The sequence below is a fragment of the Peromyscus eremicus genome, chromosome 12, assembly GCF_949786415.1.
Source record: "Peromyscus eremicus chromosome 12, PerEre_H2_v1, whole genome shotgun sequence".
NCBI lineage: Eukaryota > Metazoa > Chordata > Mammalia > Rodentia > Cricetidae > Peromyscus > Peromyscus eremicus.
In genome coordinates, this window is record NC_081428.1 from 78286073 (window position 1) to 78300873 (window position 14801).

The 14801-nt window shown below is 53.5% G+C and overlaps 1 protein-coding gene across 6 annotated transcripts in view; it reads right to left on the minus strand.

Moving 5' to 3' along the window:
- Positions 1–92: 92 nt before the first annotated feature.
- Positions 93–14801, minus strand: part of Med15 (mediator complex subunit 15) — a 66580-nt gene continuing 51871 nt past the window's right edge. For 3 of the 6 annotated variants that reach the window (XM_059276926.1, XM_059276923.1, XM_059276922.1), the window contains 10 exons: positions 8967–9086; positions 4073–4200; positions 3839–3966; positions 3543–3677; positions 3411–3474; positions 2491–2557; positions 1955–2115; positions 1705–1871; positions 1179–1277; positions 93–681 (listed from right to left, as the gene is read on the minus strand). In XM_059276926.1, the coding sequence (XP_059132909.1) occupies positions 545–681; positions 1179–1277; positions 1705–1871; positions 1955–2115; positions 2491–2557; positions 3411–3474; positions 3543–3677; positions 3839–3966; positions 4073–4200; positions 8967–9086 (1206 nt within the window). In that variant the 3' untranslated portion in view covers positions 93–544. The remainder of the gene's footprint in view (positions 682–1178; positions 1278–1704; positions 1872–1954; positions 2116–2490; positions 2558–3410; positions 3475–3542; positions 3678–3838; positions 3967–4072; positions 4201–8966; positions 9087–14801) is intronic. The other 3 variants (XM_059276927.1, XM_059276925.1, XM_059276924.1) reach the window with 1 other exon arrangement.

Below are 14801 nucleotides of genomic sequence, written 5' to 3' on the forward strand. Positions count from 1 at the left end.
ACAGCCCCGACCCCAGCTAGTCCTCCTCAGAGCACTATGAGGAAACCCGTGGAGCTGAGGGCCTGCTGGTGGCCTGCTGGGGCCTGCTGTGCCCCAGATTCACAAGTACCCCTGTGATGTGCCCACATGCCTTCTGAGGGCTGTGACTAGAGAAGTGTGTGTATAGTGAGGGTTTCCTGTGTCCTCCCCATTCTCCAGACACAAGTACAGTGGACTGTGACAGAGATGCTTAGATGGGACCCGAGTTCTCATGCTGCTGAGTGGACAGAGTCCAGAAAGGCCGTGGAAGTGTGGGGCCTGACTTCTGGAAGAAACCAAAGGAAAACCTTCCTGGGAACAGCCCAGGCCCTTACGCAGCTAGCTCCACAGGTACCTGGTCAATACTGCACAAGCACGGGGAGACATGTGCCAGGTCCCCAGACAGAAGGTGGAAGCGGGAAAGCTAACCTAACCCAGGCCCTCTAAGCCAACACTAGTAACGTCTGGTAGGCGGTGTGAAGTCTGCAGCCTGAAGGGCCGCCAGCAGTCCTGAAGTTCAAGTCCGCTAGGCAGCCGAGAGGCAGGCCTGATGGATGCTCTGGGCCCAGGTGTTGAGCAGGGCTGTGACCGAGTGCTTGTTGGGGAGCTGCAGCAGCCTGGAGGTCATGCACTGGTGCACTGACTGCAGAAAGGGGTTGGCATCTGCAACACAGCGGCAGCCCTGAGTGCCGAGCCTGGCGAGGCAGCAGTGGCCTGGCCAGCTCCTGCAGCACTTCTGGGAAGGGGCGCCACCCCTCAGTCCCCTGAGCTCCACGGTGGTTGGTGCGATCTTCCAGCCACACATTCGCATGGGGTCCGGAGCCCCAGGCGGTCCCTGCTGTGTGCCGGCAGATCCTTAGGTACTGCTCCCACCCCAGGGGCTCTCCTGGGGGCGCTATCACACAGAGGGAGCTATAGGAGCTCCTGCTGGTGGCCCTGGGTCACCTTGTAGAGCTCCAAAGGAGTATCATGAACTTGACTGCCCTCCTCCACTTGACAGGTGCCCTGGAACTGTGGGCAAGGGGCAAAGGACAGAGTGGCCCTTCTATCTCCGGGCAACTGCTGTCCAGCCTGCCCTGCCCACTGGGGAGATGGGAGGCGTCTTTCTGCTGTCTGCCCAGAGATGACCCTGCTGCCTTGGTTTCTCTAGGTTCACCCACCGTACTGCCACTGACGGTCGATCCACATCGGGCTCTGGGCAGGGTAGTCAGCAGGCACACTGAGCTCCAGGGGTGGCACACTAGGGAGGTCCTTGTCATCTGTGACACAAAAACTGCACATGTGACCTGGCCAACAGCCTGGCAAGCACCAACACAATGCTGCCCACCTCATCCATGCTCCTGAGAGGGCTCTCGACCCTCCACAGGCTTCCACCGAAACCTGCTGCAGACCTAGAGGCCTCTTAGCTTCTCAGGCTCTAAAGCCAGGAAACACCTTGTGCAGAGAGGAGCCTGCCAATCGTCTCCCCGGGACCTCTAGCAACCACAGCTACTTTTGTGGAGAAAGACAGATGAGCGGACTCGGGCTGGAGGGTCTGAGGAGCTGGGGCGGGAATAGGAAGTGAGGCTACAGCAGCAGCAATGGCGGCGGAGGCGGCAAGCCGCGCGAGCAAGTGTGACCCCGAAGGCCCTGGAGATCGGCCTCCAGCAGGACGGCAAGGTACCCACTCCCACCCCGGACGCTCACCCAGCTTGCAGATGAGGTGGACGGTGCCGTTGTTGCTACAGTGAGAAGGGTCCAAGTTCACCAGGAACTTGGGGTCCAGCCTGGCCACTTCGCCTTGCAGCACACTGGGGATGCTCTGACGCTCATCCTCCTCAAATCTGCGCTTCCGGGGGCACACCACTGGGGACCTGGAGGAAGAGACCCGAGTGATGTGCAGACGCCACGGCCTCCGGCCTGCTGCTTATCGCTAGGCCCAACCTGGGGTACATACACGATAGGTGGGCCGTGGATGGCCATCATGGCTGGCACGAATGTGCGGTACAGGGAATGGTTGAAGACAGGGGAGCGGATGTTGGCCAGGACTGCGTCTAGGAGTGGCTGGCACAGGTCCTGCTGTTTGGTTGGAAGAACTGGTGGTGGTGGGGGTGTGGGCTAGAGACAAGACAGATGGAAAGGGTCAGTGGCCTGGGCTCAAGGCCTCACCATTCTGAGGAATCTTCCAGACCCCAGGGCCCCCAACAGCTTCTACCCTGGCAGAGTGCAAACAATGGTGGTTTTTTTCTGAATGTATTTCCAGCCTTGCAGCCTGACTCCCACCCCAGTGCCCGCCCTTATCCTCAGGCCGGGGTCTGAACAGAACTGGCAGGCGCAGGGGGACAGAGGTAAGGATTCGGGGCAGAGAGTGACTTCTCCCCTCCTTGCTCCCCCGGGTAGAATTTCCAGGTCAGGTCTAGTCCAGTCCTTGACAGTGTAACTCCTGACCATAAAGACTCCTTCCACAGGGTGGGGCCCTTGGGCTCCGCTCACCACTGCCATGTCGTTCTTGAGTTTCTCCAGGGCAATCTCACACTTCTGCAGGGTCTTCAGGGGACACCTGAGGAGAGGACACATGATCTGACACGGTGGAGGCTAGAGCGGGTGACTCTTGGGTGCTGGTCCCGGTCACCATCCAGGTAGCCTCAGCCACTGGAAACCGTCACAGGAGCCCCAGCCCTCTAACTTCTTCCAGAACAGACCCAGCAGGTCTCAGTCTCACCCGAGCCAGCTCTTGCCCCATCTTGGCCCTGTGGCTTGAAGGATTCCAACCTAAGAGGGCCTGGAGGACTGTGTAACTCCAATAGGCCCCACCCAACAGTGACTACAGACCCTGGGAGAATCCTCCTGAAGGACAGCGGAGCCTAAGGTGAGCTCAACTGACACTTGGTGTGGAGACACATCCATGTGCAGTCCTGAGCACTGCTGTGCACAGCACCCTGCGGCCGGTGGGCAGAAGCTGGAAGCCGGGCAGCCCAGGGTCAGCCATGAGCTTCTCATAGGTCCCACGGGTTCATCTTCACAACCGTGCACACAGCCGCAGCCGGGCCGACACACACACGGGGTGAGATGCAGCAGTCCTCCCAAGGCCGACTCAGCCAGCCTGTCATGGGCAGCTGAAGGCGGGGCCAGTACAGAACAGCACCTAGCACAGCGGCCCATGAACCAGCTATGACAGGCATGGGTGGACGTGTGAGGCCCACGAGGCCCTGAACAGGGTGGAAGGTGGGTGCTGGGACCGTGTAGACAGGGTTGACGTTTCAGCACACACCTAATGGTGAAGTCATCCGTGCTTCAAGTATGGCCCACAGAGTGCTGGGCTCTTTGTACACCCACATTGTCACCAAGTCTTGGGGACCCTCTGTGAGCTGTGGTACAGCACAGTCCTGCCCAAGGCCCAGAGCAGCACTCACCGCTTAGAGGGGTCAGTGAGAATGTCCAGCAGGCTCTTCATCTTACTTAGGTCCTTTTTCCTGTCTGGGAAGGAAGGGGGCACTCAGGAGCAGGCCCTGGAGCCCTGGCCCGCCCCGCCTGGGCCAGCTTACCCTCATTCTTGTCGATCTTGTTGATCATGCGTCGCAGGGGCTCGATGTACTTGGACAGCTGCTTCAGCTTGTCCAGGTACTGCTGCTCCTCGGCCTGGCTGGAGCCGGCTGGGCTCATGACCGAACTGGGGTTCACTGGGGGGACAGGATTGGTAAGACGGATGGCTACAACCTGTGGGCAGGTGCCACAGCAGCTCTGAGGATCCCGTGAGACCTCTACACAACTTGAGACCTTGGGAGGGGAAGGCGGAGTAGGCACCTTGTAGACTTGTCCACCCAGCCCAGGCCCAACTTACCAGGGGTGTTTAAAGGTCCAGGAGAGGGGACGCTGAAGTTCTGTGGGGTGCGTGCTGTCACTGGGCTCTGAGAAGGCTGTGGTGAGGGGCTAGGCAGGAAGCTGCTGGGGGATGGGGCAGGGCCGGAGCTGCAGCCAAGTAAATAGAAGCAGGTCTGAGCCCAGAACACCATGCCAGCTGAGGCCAAATGGGGTGAAGGGAGGATGGGGCTCGTGCGCATCCCCAGCACCCTACCTGACATTGGAGTTGGGCTGTGAGCCCGGCTGTGGGGATGGCTGCGGGGGAGGGGGCATCGACTGTGGGGTCTGCACCTGCTGGCCCGGTGATGGTGAGGACAGCATGGCGAGGTTGCTCTGGCTGACCTGGAAGTGCAGAGACTTAGCCGGCTCCATGCCACACACATCCCAAGCACCCAGTGCTCCGACGTCCCATCTTCTCCGCCCTTCTTCTCCTCAAGAGCTACACACCCAGGCACAAGCCCCTCCTCTGGGTTCACGTAGCACGTGGTATCCAAGGGGCAGCCTGGCTCCTTGGTGGGGCCCATGAGGATTTCAGGGTTCTGGGCTGGGACAGCTGTGGTAATGGCCTGCTTCTCAAGCATTGGTGTGTGAGGAGGGAGCTGTCTGGAAACATTCTCTGAGAGTCAGTGAAGACTGGAGACAGTCATCTTCCAGTCTGACTCTAGCTCCAAGGACAAGGCCTTGGACAAAGAGGCTCTGTGACCGGTGCGGATGCTGGAGGTGCTGCGGAGCCCCATGCGTATCTGCTAGTACTACACCGACTGCTAGCGCCTCTGGCTGGCCTAGCAGAGCCTACCTGAAGGGATAAGTGAGTTGTATCGGAGGCCCCTGGGCTCCGAGCAGCTCTGGCTTAGAGGCCTGGCTCTGTCCAGGTGTCTGCCCTCTGCCGTCAATGCACACCCGGACAACAGACACAGGCCGACTGCAGCGCCCTGAGCACCAGGGCCGCCGACTGCAGCTTAGGACTCCAAGGACTGAAAACAGAAGGCCGCAAAGGGCGCAGGGTGTACGCGCCCCACTTCTCAGATGGAGAGACAGCTGCCCGTTGGTCTCTTGCTATCCTGGGACACCCTGGCGGCCATACCAACTCAAAAGGCCCCAAGTACCGGGGAGCACCTCTTTTACCCCAGTCAATCACTACGCACCAACACCCCCACAGCCTGCTTCTGTGGCTCACAGGCCAGCCAGTTCTGCAGACCAAGTCAATCTGGTGCCTCTCCCGGTTTACTAGACACCGATGTCCATAGGGGCCACACCTCCACACCTTCCCACACCACCTCTGCCACATCACGAGGATTGCTAGGTAAAGATTACTGTGTGTGAGTAGGCTCCTAACTTCTCAGATTGGGAACAGGCGCAGATCCACCTCGGAAGATGATTCTTGCACTTCTCATCTGTCCACCCACACTGGCCAGGCCAAGGACAACATGGGGCCTGGCATGGTAGCCTGCTTGGCCATCTCAGAACCACTGACTAAGCTCACAGACCCAAGTTCAGTTCCTAGAAACCACCTGGAGCAGCTCACAACCACCTATCAATCCAGCTCCAGAGGACTCAATGCCGCCTTCTGGTTTCTGTGGGCATTGCCCTCACATGTACAAACCCCCACACAGATACACACACATAAACACATAATTAAAAATAAAACCTAAAAAAAAAAAAGTGTGGCCCAGACAATGCTGTGACTCTGTGTCCAAGAGCAGATTCAGGCTCTGGCTGCTGGGCACCCTGCCTTCCTCTGAGCAGATTCACCCTGACTTAAGTCAGAGTGGGGCTGCGTGGACACCACGCAGGTCTTTCCTCTGAGCATCCAGCATACCTGTGGTGCTGGGCTGCATTAGGAATCCAGGGACACCAGGGCACGTATAGGTTACACAGACCATAAAACCTGCTTGGAACCAACCATGTCCTAGCAAAGTCCCAGAACCACCCCGTTCCATGCAGACTACAGATGCTACCAAAAAAGGCTGTGGGCCAAGCAAGCCCTGCCCTGTTGGCCAGTCTTCCATACAGTGGGTTCTTGCCCCTCCCATGTTCCCAGAGACCCTGGAATCCCTTCTCTTTCTCTGTCCCAACCGCCCACCTGCACTTGACACTGGCTGCAGCAGCTAGCCCTGGTGGCTGTTCCTTAGCTACAGTTTACTACCTGCCACAGTTCGGTGCCCAGAGGGCCACAGGACTGGACAAGGCCACACAGTAGGAAGAAATCTCACAGTTCATGTCCCACCTTAACACTCACACTCGGGCACAGGACACACGCTTCGATACCTTCTGCCTTTGTTGAGGACACAACAGAGGTCAAAGCAGCTATCCCAAGCTATAACACAGCGGTCTATGACATGAAGGAGCAACAGTCAGTGGAGCATGGGGATAGAGAAGCCTCCAATGTACAGAAAACCCCAGGACCCAGCCAAAGGGTCATGCCTTTGGGGACAAGAGGGTCTCTCTCCTGTTGGGAAGCCTGGACACCAGTGTCATGATTCTCCCCCACCCCCCAATATGGTCTAAAAACTTTCTCTTCAAGAGTGCAGACTGCACTCAGCCTATTTACACACAAGGCTCTTCCGGAACTACCTGCGCGACATGTGCCCCAGCAAACTTCAGCATTTTACCAGGTCTGGAACTCCCAGAAGACGACCCAGTATGGGGTCAGCCTGGATTCTCTGGCTGCCCCCGGGCAGGGCAGCTGGCAGGCCCCAGAGGACGGGAGGCAGAAGAAAGATTTCTAACAGGAAGGAAGCCAATCAAAGGCGCCCTTTCACCTGCATAATTAGGAAACTACAGCCCCTCCGAAGAACCTTCTAGGAGTCAGAGCCAAGTTGCTCGTCTTAGGCACCAGATACCCCCTGTGCAAAGGAGCAGCCCAAAGACCATCTCGAGTCAGAAGTGACCTAGCAAGGAGCAAAGGTGTGGGGAAGAACCAGAGAGGGTTGCTGTTCCTTGGCTTCTGCTGTCAGGGAAGGGGCCGGGGGGGGGGGGGGGGGGGATGGGACGAAGGAGACGGGACACGGACGCTGGCTGTGCTCTCAGGTCACATTTTTAGTCCAGGGATGGGCATGTCACAGGTGCTGACAAAACCCACAGTGGCACCTGAGGCAGAGCTTCTGATAGACCCTGGCACACCATCCGTCACTTGCATGTTATAGGCAGGAACACGGCGTGATCAGTGAGGTAACTTGCTCAAGGTCTCACAGGGAAAGCCCAGGCACCGTAAACACAGCGCTTCAGCAATGGTGGCAGTCTGCTAGGGACAGCACGTGGAACTACCCAGCATGGCTGGGTCAGAAGGAAGAACCTGGGCAGATGCTGAAAAAACACAGGAGGTCAGAGGGACCACAGTTGGGGAGGGAGGCTAATCAAAAGGGCCACAGAGAACCTAGAGACAGGCTTTTCTCCACTGACCTCCCTCCCTTAAGTGTTCTTGGGGCCTTTATCCTCTGAGCAAAGCAAGTAAAAATGAATGTGCTTAAAAAAAATAAAAATCAAAATCAAACAAGCTGGATGGTGGTGGCGCACACCTTTAATCCCAGCACTGGGAGGCAGAGGTAGGCCGATCTCTGAGTTCAAGGCCAGCCTGGTCTACAGAGTGAGTTCCAGGACACAGAGAAACCCTGTCTCAAAAAAAGTTAAAAAAAAAAAAAAATCAAACCAAAGCAAAGCACCACCTTGCCTTAGATCCTCTGGCCACACGGTACTGCTCCAGATTCCTACAGCTGTTGCATTTGTCTTCAACACATGAGCCCACAGCTGTGTGGACATGTCCCCACCTGCTAGCACTTCACAGGAGGATGACAGGTAAGTCTGGGTAGACTTAGGTTGGCATCTACCAGAGACAGATAGCTCAGTCAATCAAAGCACAATGTTCTACGAGGGTGACCCAAGTTTTTGTGTTAGCCTTTATCTGTTTTTCTCTCTCCCTCACTTCCTTGCCTTCTGGGTTAGGAAGTGCTATGATCCTAAGTCCTACTCAGGTGACAACTCAGGAGCTACCTCGCAGTAGGCGATGGAGAAAGGATGAGGCCCAGGACAGAACCTGTTCCAAGAGATGCCCAGACGGGTTCTGTCACTCAGGAGAGCGCAAGGCCGTCAAGAGCAGCAACAAAAGCAGGCTGAGGGCTGCGAGGAGACTCTCCTGACAGGACCTGAGTCCCGATCCTCAACACGCTACCTCCCAGCCCCTTCCACTCGTGAAAGGAGCTAACCCTTGAATTCACCTGCCACAGTGTGAACGAAGATGGTTCTATGCACAAAGAACCTTGCTCAAGCTCTGACATACATCACATCCTCAGTACGTCGGGACCTTTTGTTTCTACAGAAACAGTCTTCTGTTAAGTCATTTATCCCTACAATTCCACCTTACTCTGAACCTAACGACCTGGACCACACAACTCAACAGCAGTGAGTACTTCCAACGTGGCCAGTACCATGGAGGATCTGGATGCTTGGTGGGAACTAAAGCTGTACACAGTTCTACAGCACAGGCAGCGGAGTCCTAGAAAGCCACATTGTTTGTTTTCCTTTGAGATCGAGTCTCATGTAGCCAAGGTTGGCTTCAAACTCACTTCAAGAGTTCTAACATTACCGCCACTCTCAATTTTATACATGTAGCTTGGTGATCAAACCCAGGGCCTTGTGCATGCTAGGCAAGCACTCTGCCAACTCGAGTACATCCCCAGCCCATGTCACCTGTTTATTTGATCATGAAAACAAAAGTACGACAATTTTAAAGCACAGAAAAAGCCCCTCAAGAAACTTCAGCAAGAGCTGAGCATGGTGGTGGTACAGGCCTTTCATGCCAGCACTTGGAAGGCAGAGGCAAAGTCAGGCAGATCTCTGAGTTCAAGGTCAGCCTGGTCTACAGAGTGAGTTCCAGGATGGCCAGGGCTACACAGAGAGACCTAGTAGGTAGCTACACAGGCTACCCTGTCTCAAAAGAAAGACAGACCAGCAGGGCTTGGCCTCAAGCAAAATTTAACACTTGTTTTACTGCTTTGAAAGCCACCATGAAGGAAGTCACTGACAAAGAAAAGAGGTATGTTTCATGAAGGGGCTCAGAAGAAACCCAAGCTTTTGGGCCGAGCCCTGTACAAAGCCCGATCTGTAAATACCTGTGCTGTGGGCTGTCCGCCCAAAGAGATGGAGCTTGACGGGCCAGCAGACATGGTGGAGGTGGGCGGGAACCGGGCTCTTACGTGCATCCCGCCTTGGGCCAAGGCTTCAGCAATCATCTTTGAGGACAGAGGGACAACAGACAAGGTAATTGCAACAAGAACTGCAGTGCATGGCGGGTGAGGGTGTGTGCAGCCTCATGGAGTGGGCAGAGGTGAGGCCCCTTCAAATGACCCAGACGTGGGGGGGATGGGGGGCTTGAGGACACGTTCAAGCACACATCTCTAGGCTCAGGGAAGCACCAAAGTCGAGAGGTACCAAGAATGTAAGCCAGACTTTCTATTCTACTAGCCAGAGTCCTGTGGTGGTTGTCCTGGACACACCTCTGAATCACAGGCACAGCACACCCTACGGCCAGACTGCTCAGATGGCAGTTTAGGGAGACCAAGTTCTTGGGACAAACTTGGAAAGAGGACATGCCAGCCAGGCTTGCCCAGAGCAAAGCTGGATGGCACGGGAGCAGTGACCTGCTATTCCAGCGTACCTGGAGCCCACGGCACACTCACCTATCTGGCCTCCTGGGGATGCTGGTTCTGGAAGTGTGGAGGAATGGGGGGGGGGGTGGCAGGAGAGCCTGGGGTTCTCCCAAGGAGCTTCCTCACTAAAGATGAAGGGCTCTCCACAGGGACATAAAAACAGCTGTAGAGTCAGGAGCTTCGGGGACCACAGAAACCTTTCCCTGGGTCAACTTCTGTTTCTTGATTCACACAGCCAGCCAATTGCAGGCTGTCACTGTCACGGCTTTGGGGCTGGCTGTCCTTACTGTGTTCTGAAGTAAGGATGGAGCCCAACCTAACTCCTGGAAAGCAAGGCCTACATGCAATCAGCATGTCACAAACTAGAACAAAATAACACAACCTGGTACAGAAAGTAGGACCTATCCACTAAGACAAACCAGACCAAACCCAGTAACAGATGTGAGAGGATCACTTCAGCCCAGGAGTTAAGGTGGTAAGCCCTCGGGGCAGGGTGCTATTGTAGATGATTCAATCTGTGCAGCAGAGAGAGCTGGAGACAAGGCTCCAGGACAGGCCTGTGAGGAGGACCCTGGGACATCACACACAGGAGGGAGGGGCCGCAGCAAGCACCACAGAAGACTCCAAAGAGAACATGGAAGAGCCAAGAAAGGCACAGCCCTCACCACTCCTGCCACACCAACCCGCTGGTCCTGAGGGGCTGTCCAACCAGGGGTGCTGTCCTGAACAGCCCCCCCCCCACCCCCAGGTCAGGGGTGGACAATGTTCGAGGGCCCTCTGCCTGCACTGGGGGAGGAGGAGATAAAGGTGATTGATTTCAGGGTTCAGGTAGAACTGGGGGGTAACTTAGGGAGGTCAATTCACGACCAGTGGCTACAGTGCCATCTCAGCACTCCTTCCAAATGAGACCACCTAGAGGAAAGCCACGTGACGTGGGAGGTGCCACCTGTCTCCAGAAACAAGAAAAGCCATAAGGAAGGAAACATTACGGACCTTCTGGCTGGTTTTCTTGTTTATTTATTTTTTAATATTTTAAAGATTTATTTTATGTTTATGAATTTTGCCTACATGTATATATGTGCACCATGTACATGCCTGGAACCTGCAGAGGTCAGAAGAGGGCATTGGATTCCCTGAAACTGGAGTTAAAGATGGCTGTGAGCCATCACGTGGGTGCTGGGAACTGAACCCAGGTCCTCTGGAAGAGCAACAAGTGTTCTTAACCCCCAAGCTGTCTCTCCAGCTCTATTTTATTTTTAAGGATTTTTTTTTTTTATTTCCTGTGTAGAGTGTTTAGCCTGCATGTATGTCTGTGTACCATGAACATGCAGTGTCCTTGGAGGCCGGAAGAGAGAGTTAGTTACACACGGTTGTAAGCTATACATGGGTGCTGGGAACCGAATCCAGATTCTTAACAGCAGTCAGTGCCCTGGCTGGTTTTCTTTATGAAGAAATTCTGACAAGGAGAGCTCATTTTCTTCCAGGCAGAAATCCAGGGGCAGGCACTGTAAATATTCGTAGGATCAGATGAACAGCCACCTAGTGCAGCTTACTGTCTCCGATCCTTTCTCTACTTCTCAATCCACTGCCACCTGCAAAGGAATTCTAACAAAGACAGAGAAGTCAGCCTGGGTCCCCGCTGTGGCCACCGTACAGGGGGCCGAGGGACACAAAGGCCTCTGGGTCAAGGTTTGGTCAAAGGTCAATTCTCAGTCAGTCATACTGTATGTGCACACAGGACAGATGTTTGTCCCCTGAACTGTCTCAGTTTGATGTGACTAGAACACAAAGTGAGGAGACCAGTGCACAGGAAATAAAGACAGTCTCTGCTTTTACAGTGGACCCCAGGAACGCCACTGAAGGAGACTTCATCTCTGCCAGCAACACGAGCATCTTCAGATAAAGACGGATACAACAAACAGCACAGGGCTAGGATCCTTCCAGAACACTCACTCCAGGCCAAGACTTCTGACACCACACCTGCCACCTGTCACCAGTAGACTCTTACCAGGATACTCGGCTACTGAGGGCACACTCCAGGAATAGAGCATGGACTCCTACTCAGGGCCTCCACACCAACAACTTCCATAGGGCTGGGTGGTGGCCTGTTTTGTGGCATGTGGTAGTTCACATGCATAAAGCTGCAACACATGGTTTTTTTCTTTTTCTTTTTTTTTTTTTTAAAACGGTTGAGGACAAGAGTTTTATTTATTTTTTTTTTCATTTTTATTTATTTATTTATTTTTCTATTATCAGCTTGACACAGTACAAATTCTTATCCTAATAGTGAAATATTTCATTGAGGCTTGCCCAGTGATTGAGTAAAACCAAAACTTATTATAAGCCACAGTCATCCTTGGGTCACCCATGCTATATATATAGCCTCCCTGTTTCTGTGGGTTGCAGTCTGATTGTTCTTTGTTTTATATCTAGAATCCACTTATGAGTGAGCACATACCATGTTTGTCCTTCTGGGTCTGGGTTACCTCACTCAGGATGATTTTTTCTAGTTCCATCCATTTGCCTGCAAATTTCATGCTGTCATTGTTTTTCTCTGCTGAGTAGTATTCCATTGTGTAAATGTACCACATTCTCTTAATCCATTCTTCAGTTGATGGGCATCTAGGTTGTTTCCAGGTTCTGGCTATTACAAATAGTGTTGCTATGAACATAGTTGAGCATGTATCTTTGTGGTATGATTGAGCATTCCTTGGGCATATGCCCAAAAGTGGTATGGCTAGGTCTTGAGGTAGATTGATTCCCAATTTTCTGAGAAACCGCCATACTGATTTCCACAGTGGTTGTACAAGTTTGCATTCCCACCAACAGTGGAGGAGTGTTCCCCTTGCTCCACATCCTCTCCAACATTGACTGTCATTACTGTTTTTGATCATAGCCAGGGGAGAAGAGTTTTATTGTAGAAATGAGGAGAGAACAGCCAGAGTCATCTGGAAGGGTCCAGACTGAACCCGGCCATGAGGAGAGAGAAGGGAAGAGGGGGAGAAGGAGAGGGAGAGAGAGAGAGGTGGAGGGGGGGAGGAGCTGAGGACCAAAGTGAGCCAAGAGAGAGCGTGGTGGAAATGGTTGGTTTATTTAGGAAAGAGAAGCTGGGTTGGTGATGTTTAGGATAGGAGGTGGAGTTAGAAATGTTGGGAGGAGCCACAGGTATTGAATGAGCCTTGTCCAGGATTTCTTTGGCACCATTCATTATTATTATTAATATTATTATTAATTACCATTTATTACTACTACTCTCTCTCTCTGTCTCTGAGACAATTCAGGGGACAAACATCTGTCTCTGCTGTGCTGTGCAAGAGCCCTCAAAGCCACCCTGTAACTCACTCCTGAAAAGCTACCAAAATACTCCAATAAGGCTGCCCAGGAGTCTCTGCCTGCAGAGGGTGCTCTTTGATCTCGAATCATAAGCCTTTAGAAGCTTGGTTGTGGGCTGAGGCTCAGTGGCAGAACACTTGCTTACCATGCTCCAGATTTTCTTTTTGTTTTGTTTTGTTTTTCAAGACAGGGTTTCTCTCTGTGTAGCCCTGGCTGTCTGGGAACTCCATTCTGTAGACTAGGCTGGCCTTGAACTCAGAGATCTGCCTGCCTCTGCCTCCTGAGCGCTGGGATTAAAGGCGTGCGCCATCACACCTGGCCATTTTTTTAAACTCTTTTTTTTTAAACTTGCTTATTTTTATATTATGAGCATTAGTGTTTTGCCTGCATGTATGTCTGTGTGAGAGTGTTGAGTCCCCTGGACTGGAGTTACAGACAGTTGTGAGCTGCCATGTGGGTATCAGGAACTGAATCTGGGTCCTGTGGAAGAGCAGTCGGTGCTCTTAACTGCTGAGCCATCTCTCCAGTTCCCAAACAAATGTTTTTAAAGCTCATTTCTCAGGTGGTACTACTGGACCAGTGTGTATAGAAGTGATGGTGTTAATTGTCAATATGATGGTCTTTAGAATCACCAGGGAGACAAGTTTCCAGTATTCCTGTGAGGGATTATCTTATTAGGTTAACTGAGAGGAGTGGCCCCACTCCCTGGGCCAGGGCCCTGAACTACATCAACAAGACAACAGAATCTAAGCACAAGCATCCATTGCTCTCTGCTTTTGTTTTGTTTGCAGTCAGGTCTCTCTCTGTAGCCGGAAGAGGTCTGGAACTTACTATGTAAACCAGGCTGGCCTTGAACTCAGAGAGATCTGCCTGCTTCTTCTTCCAGAGTGCTGGGATTAAAGTGTCCAGCACACACCGGCTGCTCACTGCTTCCTGACTGTGAGGTGCTGGGATTAAAGTGTCCAGCACACACCGGCTGCTCACTGCTTCCTGACTGTGAGGTGCTGGGATTAAAGTGTCCAGCACACGCCCGCTGCTCACTGCTTCCTGACTGTGAGGTGCTGGGATTAAAGTGTCCAGCACATGCCCGCTGCTCACTGCTTCCTGACTGTGAGGTGCTGGGATTAAAGTGTCCAGCACATGCCTGCTGCTCACTGCTTCCTGACTGTGAGGTGCTGGGATTAAAGTGTCCAGCACATGCCCGCTGCTCACTGCTTCCTGACTGTGAGGTGCTGGGATTAAAGTGTCCAGCATACGCCCGCTGCTCACTGCTTCCTGACTGTGAGGTGCTGGGATTAAAGTGTCCAGCACACACCGGCTGCTCACTGCTTCCTGACTGTGAGGTGCTGGGATTAAAGTGTCCAGCACATGCCTGCTGCTCACTGCTTCCTGACTGTGAGGTGCTGGGATTAAAGTGTCCAGCACATGCCTGCTGCTCACTGCTTCCTGACTGTGAGGTGCTGGGATTAAAGTGTCCAGCACACACTGGCTGCTCACTGCTTCCTGACTGTGAGGTGCTGGGATTAAAGTGTCCAGCACATGCCCGCTGCTCACTGCTTCCTGACTGTGAGGTGCTGGGATTAAAGTGTCCAGCACACGCCTGCTGCTCACTGCTTCCTGACTGTGAGGTGCACTGCGGCCAGCTGTACCAAGCTTCTGCAACCTTGACTCCCACCGCTGTGGACTGGACCTTGAAAAACTCCTTCTCAACTTTCTTTTGTCGCAGCATTTCATTCCAGCAACAGGAAAAGTAACTACTGTAGTATACAACCGCAGAAACTGGAACATGGGTCCCTCCTCTCTTTGATGTCCCAGTCGCCTCAAGTGGCAGCTCCGATCCACCACATGCTCCCTGTCACGATGCCTGCCCCAATACTGGCCCGAAAGCAGTGGAGTCAAGCAGCTGTAGATGGAAACCTCCACATCTATGAGCCCAAAATCAACCTTTCCTCTCTGTGCCCATCA